The following is an 8943-nucleotide window of genomic DNA, read 5'->3' on the forward strand; positions in this document are numbered from 1 at the left end:
GACAGCCTCACTAAAGATAACCTGTTCTTCCTGATCTGAGCTCTGACTTTCCTTAATGCCTGATGACACCATACAGAAACTGAACTTTGCTTTAAGATACATTTTGTCTGATATTCTGGTTTTCCTGCCGTTACCCGTCAGTGACATGTGAGCTGCTTTCATATATAAACTCCAAGCATGTTTTTCCCTGCATCTACATCAACTGATCAAGTGTCAGCAGCAGTATTTTCTTAAAGTTACACAAAATCAACTGTTCTTGTTGTGATTTAATGTCAGTGGCTATAGAATATAAGCGATTAATGATCAATTTACAAAACTAGATCAAATTGACATCATCTGTAGTCATCTTGCTGAAACCTCATGCTGAAATGTGAAAACTGAAATATATTTTACATTAGATTTATACAGTATATATATATATATATATATATATGAAATACTCTGCTGCTGTGTAAGAACAGTGTTGTTACTAGATTCCTCCAACTATCTGGCTCCCCCTACTGGTGACATTTACCTAAATATCTTCACTGTAAAATGACACTGAATAAACAGGTCTGTATTTATTTCACCCAGCATGTCCTTACCATACCTTAGCAGTATATGCAGCACTGCACTGTAAACCTGTTCGAAAGGTGATAAGCTGGATTGAAAAATACAGCATTTACAATCACTGTAACACTAGACTTCATCTGCTTCAGTGCTGGAAATAGAAGATGTAATTTTGCAAAGTGGCTGCATTTACATAGTGTTTTGTTTTTTTAAATCAAGAGCTCTATGTTTGTTTGTTTTTTGGAGGAATAATTCAATTAAAGTAAGAGACTCATTAATGATATGCATATATACCAAGTAAATCATTTTGTGTGTGATTGTAAATACTTGAAGAACAAGACACCAGAGCAGACATGCTTTTCAGTATATTTTACTTGTTTTGTAACATGAATCCTCGGCTTTATCTGAAGAGCCTTTTGGGATGCTTTGTCAGTGGAACCTGAGATCAAAAAAACTCCATTCAGGGAGTAGTTAAGTAGTATATTTTAGGTTTATGACGTTTGTAAGTTCCCATTCTCTAAGCAAGAACAAAAAAAAAGAGAAACAACAATAATAATACAAAAACATTTTCTAAAAGACAAAGATCCATAAAAAGAAAATGAACAGTGTTGAGGTTCAGCCTTTGTCTTTCTCTACAGGAATGAGGTGAGGTGGAGAAAACAGAACACCACTCCCTGCTGGAGAAAGGAGATAACAGTTGGTGCCATTTTAGACCAACAGATGGGGGGACAGGTCACATACTCCTGGAGTGCTCAGTGAGCTGGAGCTGGGCACTAGGCAAGGGAGGGGATGAGGTTCGGGTTAGGGGGTACATGTGGAGAAAAAAAAACGAAAACTGAAAGTACACATTCTAAAATAAGACCAAAAGTGAGAATACGCTTTATATGTATATGTGCAACAGTGATAAAAGGCACAATAGCACAGTGTGTCATGCTTTACTAGTTTCCCTTAAATTAACGTTGGAGGTCGAGTGAGTCTGGGGATTCATGTGCCCACTTGGTTCGACCGAATATTGTAGCTTAATGTGAAGTGTGCCGAGAAGGAGGACCAATATGAGTGGACTGCATCATCTGTAAGGGGAATACTTGACTTTAGTAACAAGAGTCTCTCTGTAAAAAGTGATAATCAAAGCTCAAAGATCAGGATGTCAGACATTGTGTGCTGCCTGCATAACGCTGTCATTGAGCCTACAGTAAACTGTCACTATGAATCATCAGGATTTACATCCAGCTTTTGTGTTTGATTCATTTTTTCATGACGGACAGGAGGACTACAAGATAAATGACTTTAAAAACATTTTCTTTTCTTAATGATCCTCCTGCTTAATATTTCATCATGAAAACAGTTACATTTTTGTTCAAGAGATCAGATCCAGTAGAGAGCAGCAATTATTAGTTTTGGGGGGAGTTTTTTGCACAAATTCCTAAACCTTAGAACAAAGCATTGTGGCTTTGTTCTGATCTTAAAAATCCATCTGTTACTTGTTTTAGCCGACCAAATCCAATTGATACTCCTAATGCCTCAGGAGCAATTCTGAAGAGAAATCATAGCCGAATTCTCATTATCATACACTAAAAGGCAACAAAGCTGGAAAGCAAACCTTTAAATAAAGATGAACACTTGAAACGTCCCAATAACTTTTGGCTTTCTTAAATCAAAACGCATGAACAAAAACAGCTGTAAATTGCTACCTATTCAGCTAATATAACAACATTTCCTACAACTTAAGCAGACCATGTAGGTCTTTATATATTTGTTATTTTGCTCAGAGCAAAATGAAAGCTCTGACAAGAGCTCAGTGTTTAACAAAAGACATTTTCTACAAGTCTAGTGAAAGAAAAAAACGCACTCAAAATCTGACAAGTCAAAAACTACAGAGATTCAAGGTGGCAGTGTAAACAAAAACTAGAGGTGTCAGTGTTTATATCCAGCTTTGATTACATTTCTGTAGCACCCACAACTGCAGCCTGGCCCTAATAAAACATCTATAATGCTACAAAGCGTTTAGTTGGAATCTGGAAGCAGTGTTGCACAAACTAATTTATTGGGCAAACTATGTCGATGACCTTAAAGCATAAATGACATCACTACTTGAGTAAATACCATCACGTCTAATAAAAGTACTAAAATAGGGAGAAATAAAAGGAATGAAATATGAATAAAAGATAATATTTCATAAACTATTATAATAGTAATAACATTTTTGGTTTTGTACAGGGGGGGTTAGTGAACTTTGTTGGATGCAGCCCTTTGTTAGCAACTAGAACATACTGTATATGTTGAGCAACGGTAGTAATCACCTATGACACTGGGTTCAAAGTTTAAGTTGCATGTAGCTTGAAGCAATCAGTCAAAAACACTCATTTCATTTTCATCTGGCAACATTTCAATATTCTTGATATCCATTAAGTTCTGCAGTTTTATTTTCGTTCCTTTTTCTGAGGCAAGTTACATGAGCACATACCGCCAAAGAGTCCAAATGTGAAGATTGCATTAGTACAACTCAAATCCATTGTTTTCTTATGGAAATAAAAAAAGGGACTAAAAAGGACGACTGCAGTCCTTGCAAGAACCCACATAAGATTTCCCCCTCCCCGCGCTTGCTCCGATCCAAAATAACACACAACCCTCCCATCTCCTCTTACCATGTGCTCGTTCATAATCTCAAAACTGCACTTCAAAAACAAAAAGCTTCAACCTAAAGCTCTGAGACACACTTCAAACTGAGAGGAGGGCGGAGAAAGGCGTGAGAGGCGAGTGGGAGACAGGTAAGGGGGGGGAGGGGGGGGGGAGAGACTGCATTGGCTTGGAGTGTCTAGGTCCATCCTGCAAATAGTGGGTGTAACTTGGAAGAGGGAGAGGGGTGGGGTGAGAGGGAGGGTGTTTGGGTCAAGTTATGGCGATAGATAATAAGGGCAGGGTGACGGCGCTGCAGTGGCCCCTGCGAAAGTTGACCTCAATGAACGATGAGTCCCCCGGCAGCGTAACTCACGGAGCTGTCCTGCCAGTTCCTGCACTCACTTGACTGGGCGTAGTTCAGGAAAGTGAAGTTCATTTCTAAACCAGTCTTCCTCAGCTCAGCCACAGCCTGCAAAACACGCACACACATGAAATAGTGTCTCACCATGACAGGATGTATATTTCTTAACCTTTTTTTTAATGTTAATTACTGTCAATCATTTGCTAAGCCCCTCCCTAGAAGCAGCGATTGCTCAATTATACCTTAGTAACCATAAGGCCTGTCAAACTATAGATTTTAACACCTTGACATGGTGTGCATGAGGCTCTTATAAGACAAATAACACAAACAGTTGGTGTTTAAAGAGTTTAAAAGCAGAAGTGTGAGGAATAGATTAAACAGTGTATTTATCTGTTGTATCATAAGCTGCAACTGTAAGCATATCCAGCTAATTAGATAATGACCTACAGCAGTAAGTAACCAGTAGGTACTTATCTCTACGCTGCAGTACAAAAACAATGCTGTTTCATGGGAGACGGTATTTTCAACTACGTTACTCAACATTTCAATGGTGAATCTGTTTCCATTATCACTGCAGTCAGTCACTGAGGGGAGGAGGGGGCTTTGCTAACAGTCAACTGAACCCCGTCAAAACCTCTACAAAGTGCTGAGACTGACTTTTGTAATACTCACATTTAGCAGCACTCCAATAGGGTGACGTCCACAGATGGTGTTGCGGTACTTCTTCAAGTAGTTGGTGAAAGACATGGGGTCCAGCTGCTCTATAATGCCCATCCCCTTCGTACGCAGAAAGAAAAGAAACAAAAAGCAATGAAATTCCAATGTACCTTCATGTCTTTCCAAAAAAATCCTGAAAAGAGATAATTGATTTTTGTGGGCAGGTAATTTTTTCAGAGACAAAACAACAAAACTAATGATTTGTTAGGGTTTATGTCAAATGTCGACATTTACTGAATTATTCTGTTAATCTCTAGGTTTTCTGATCTTAAACAGAACTCAAGAAAACAAGCCTCCTTATCACCAGAAAACAAAAGAAAAATCTATATTCATATTCCCTCTGCACCTCTATTACGGTGACATTACTCTGCAAAAATGTGTCTTTACAAGTCACCACATTTGAATCAAATACATCTCGGTGGTTACCATTTTATCAAGATGCTCAATAGACCTGTAGATCTCCCCTTGAGATTCATCGTAGTATGTGTAGCGGAACCGTTGACCTTCATAAAAGACATCAATATAAACAGTCACATTTAAGAACATTAACACAGAACACAAAATAACACATACACATCAACACAATAACACACACACATCACTAAAACTGCACATTTTAAAGGCAGAATAATTGCACAGAATGAAGATAGTGCGGTACCTACCCCAGTGGCAGAAGTCAGATGAGATGATGAAAAGGTTGGAAGGGTCTGCCAGGTACTTGCTGAGCAGCTTCCCATATTCCTGCTCCTTGGATTCACTCAGGGCTCCCACAAGCACAGGGACGATGCTAAACTCATCTTTGTGGCTGCAAAATCAAATCATAGAATTTAAAAACTTATAGTACAATAACTGCCCCTCACTGTCAAATACTGTTTAAGGAGATTAGATAGATAAATGAGCGCCCATCAGTGAAAATCTCTTAGAAAGCTGCACATATACTTAAACTGTGGCAGCATAGTGAGTGACTTAATAATACTGGTGAGTGTTGAGTTGTCCCTTCAATAACCTTTATGAAACTTATCAGTTCTCTATATACTACCTGATTCCAGCTTTTCTGAACCAAGAAAATGCCTTCGACTCCCGCCAACCTAACAGAAGGCTGTATCAATAATGCATGTCACACTTTCCATCTATCACTGCACCCATGTGATTCTGGTTTACAGAACTAAAAGAGCCCTTGTACTGTCTTCTAGTTTCATCAATAATACTCCAGAAAAAGTTTCACTCTGTTAGACACGTTCCCCTCTGAAAACGTATAGTGTCGATTTCTTTGTTAATGTATATGTAATGTATGCCACTCCAATGTGCATTACCTCTCCATGGCTTTAGCAGTGTAAGGCAAGTGCATTTCAATACTGTGCTCATCTTCGTCCGTCTGCATAGTCATCCGCTCAAACAACCCAGTTTTCCAGAGGTCAGCATAAACTGTAAAACAGAGGTGAGTTTCGCTTTAATTTGTGCATGCTATCATGACCACGATACCTACTGATTAAGTAGTTTCTGGAGCTGAACACTCATTTAAATTGGCTTAGCAAAACTTCATCATTAAGAAAGCCTTTATCCTTCAGAGTCAGGGAGCTATCTGGTCCCTGGAGGATGATTAAAAGTGTATCGCCTCCCAAGGCTGCTTAAGGTCTGCATGCTGGAGCTCCAGTGTTGCTAGACTAGAGCAATTACAATAGAATAAAGCCTAACTTAGCTGTATTTGTACCCACAGTGTATTTTTTTCTACCGTTATCTGCTGTACCACTACCATGAACTGGAATGACTGAAAGCAAATTTGTTGGTTCATTTATTTTACAATATCCAAATTGCAATTAAAGCAGTCATTATGCTATTCCCTTATAACACCCCAAATGTAACAACCTAAAACACATGTGAGATTGAGTTACAAACACCAAACAAAGGTGACAGAATCATAATTTCATTAGTAAAAGCATTGAATACCCTTCTGGTCGATTCTCAGGTCATAGAGGGGTGTTCTATAGATGTCTGCAGGTGACAGGGCACAGCGGGAGAGCGGCACGTGGTGTGAAGGTCCCAGGATGAACACCCTACGACTGAAGGGCGACAGTACACTATTTAAACAAAGCCATTCCACCTTATCTATACCAGTGCTACTATCTAAACTAACATCTGTTCACTATATGGGGGCAAATTCAAGATTTTTTAAAAAGACTATAAAGCATTTTCTTAAACAAAGAATGGAGAATGAAAATTGAATGACTTACGTAATAGAGGGATCAACCTGCTTGTAGGCATGTGCTGCACAAGCACCACAGTAGGTGTAACCAGCATGCCTGAAAACAAATGAAAATGACATGGCACCATTTCAAACACATTCAGATGATTTTCTTTTCTTCTCATTTGTCATTTGTGTGCTTACGGTGCTATGATGGCTCTAGCAGGTCTGATTGTGGATTGTGCTTGGGAGAGCCAGCCTTCTAGTTGTGCATTCAGCTGGGATCCTGAAAAAGCAGAAGTAAAAAAAACAAAAAAACCCAAAAAAACAAATATACAAAACCATTAAAAATTATATAAATATATTATGCCAGATAGCTGGATTAAAGATAAGTTTCCTCCTCATACTGCTATCTCACAAATGTATTTTTATATCACTGTAATGATCCCCAGGGGGTGACAGCAGCTTATTTAACCTATTCAAGTGTATGCTATTTTGGGTGAGAAATGGAAATAGTGACTGTCATATCCACCCTGTAATAAATACAAATAATTACCCATCTCTAATGACACATAATATCTGTGTGACCCAGGACCTTTGACATCTAACAGCAAACCACACTATTGTTCTGGTCTGGGTTAAGCAATAAAAAATAAGCTGCTAACTTTATGTCAACATCAATCAAACAGCTGACTGAGTTATATAATTAAGTTTACACGAAGAACAAACAAACCTGAATAATATGTTTGTAAAAGCGGACAAGGACATCTGAATCCAGGTGGATTAACATCAGATCTTTGGACAGATTATTGTTTATGTGCTATATGAATTTGGTAAGACTGTTTGTGTGTAGCTGCTGTATACGCTCTGTGGGTATTACTACAATGCAGTAAGGCAGGCTTTAAAAGGATAAACGAGCAGCAGCTAGCTGGTGAAATGGGGGAAGGGGTGCAACATGAACCTTCATTTTTCTGCCCTGCCCAGCCCAGTTCTTTGTTTCACGGCAGGGAGTATTTTTGCACTTCACTTAGACAGGGTCAAACAACAACAACAAGATCACAACACAAGAAGCTTAGCCTTAATGAAATAGTTGCTGGCTGTCTGTTTCGGGAAATGTCTAATCTAGCCAGATGGTTGCTAGGCCAGGAAGTTCTGCAATATTAGCCAAGTTAGCTTTTCTTTCAAATTGATAGCTTTGATTACTTGGTATAAAAAAAGAGTAGAAGATGTCTGTTTTATGTTTTAAACACTTCCATCGACCACACGGAGAGGAAAAGTGCTGAATAAGCTCAAACCAACCTTGCACCAAAATGTGATAACACAGACGAGGCTGTCAATACCAGCTAAGTGTTAGCTCGACGACTTTTCATCAGCTGGATTTACAACCCTGACATTTGCTGTCGCCGTCTGCTTTGGCAAGCAAATCATTCCACTATTTTTGGTGTCGACATGTTAAAAGAAAACCATAAGTAATAAAATGCTGCCATGACAGAAGAAAAACAACAACAGCCAGCTACCACGCAGCAGGGTGCTAACGGTGGTGTGTTGACAGTTACCCGAAGCAGAGTACCAGCTCCCGGCGTGACTTGCTTCTCTGCACACCACTCGGTTCGACATCTTGGTTCCCAAGCCGCCTATCTTGGTTTACTTAACTCTTGTCAGGCGAAAAAGTGAAATAAAATAGCATAAGCCGGTGTCAGTGAACTCAGAGGAGAATCAGCGGCTGCTAGAGTGGAGTAGTTGAGTAGAGACAAAGGGCAGAGACAGCTGGGTTAGCCGTTGTGTTTTTACCCGGAGACAGCAGCTAACGACAGCTAATTAGCCAGTCTGGGGGTATTATTGAGCAAATTCCCAAAAGGCACAAAGGACAAAATCTGTGTGATGGGTCAAGCTGAAGCAGCCAGCAGGGAAATAACGACAACAGGGTCTGTCCCAGCCGAAATCTGAGGATTAAGTGTTACTGAGTATGTCTGTCGACTCAGGTGAGGGGCGTCCCTGAAACGCTTCTGGCGATGACGTTGAAGCCCGATTATTGGCTGCTTGATGAAACATCTTAAAGATGATTGGTGTAAAACTCTAGTGGGCGTGACCTCCCCTTACAGGGTCGTTTGATTATGAAGTTGATCTGTCCGTCAGGTGAGCGGGTATAGTGTGTCAATGCTGGAGAAAATATGAAGAATTGATTATTTAACTCATATCTGGTTAAGGACTGCACTATATAATTATTATCGCCCTGCAAAATGTATTATATTAACAACGTTTCTATCGCACTTTGCACATTGAATAACAACAACAACAATAATATTAATCATAATAATAATTACTAAACTGATTTTGTTTTTGTTATCTTTTATCATATACTATGTATATAATCATTACACAATGGATCATAACTATCTCACTACTTTCATTTTACTATATAATATGGGTATAATTACTGCTGCTTTCTTTGGGATTTATTAAATATTAATTAAATAAATATTTATTTTTTCTTATTTGCTTCATCAGAATAATC

At 39.0% G+C, this 8943-nt stretch overlaps 1 protein-coding gene across 1 annotated transcript; it reads right to left on the bottom strand.

Moving 5' to 3' along the window:
- Nucleotides 1-909: 909 nt before the first annotated feature.
- memo1 (mediator of cell motility 1) lies at nt 910-8395 on the bottom strand. The gene is made up of 9 exons (XM_053333109.1): nt 7985-8395; nt 6633-6714; nt 6478-6546; nt 6194-6306; nt 5560-5671; nt 4909-5051; nt 4673-4749; nt 4202-4306; nt 910-3637 (listed from the first exon to the last, which is right to left on the bottom strand). The coding sequence occupies exons 1-9, from the start codon at nt 8043-8045 to the stop codon at nt 3506-3508; spliced, it is 894 nt and encodes a 297-aa protein (XP_053189084.1). The 5' UTR covers nt 8046-8395; the 3' UTR covers nt 910-3505.
- Nucleotides 8396-8943: the final 548 nt, after the last annotated feature.

The sequence above is a fragment of the Scomber japonicus genome, chromosome 14 (assembly GCF_027409825.1).
Source record: "Scomber japonicus isolate fScoJap1 chromosome 14, fScoJap1.pri, whole genome shotgun sequence".
Classification (NCBI taxonomy): domain Eukaryota; kingdom Metazoa; phylum Chordata; class Actinopteri; order Scombriformes; family Scombridae; genus Scomber; species Scomber japonicus.

Coding starts and splice junctions, on each gene's coding strand:
- memo1 (XM_053333109.1), bottom strand. CDS start 8,045: ATGTCGAACCGAGTGGTGTGCAGAGAAGCAAGTCACGCCGGGAGCTGG. Junction 6,715..7,984: donor GAGCTGGTACTCTGCTTCGG/GTAACTGTCAAC, acceptor CTGCTTTTTCAG/GATCCCAGCTGAATGCACAA. Junction 4,307..4,672: donor TTGAGCATCTTGATAAAATG/GTAACCACCGAG, acceptor CTGCGTACGAAG/GGGATGGGCATTATAGAGCA.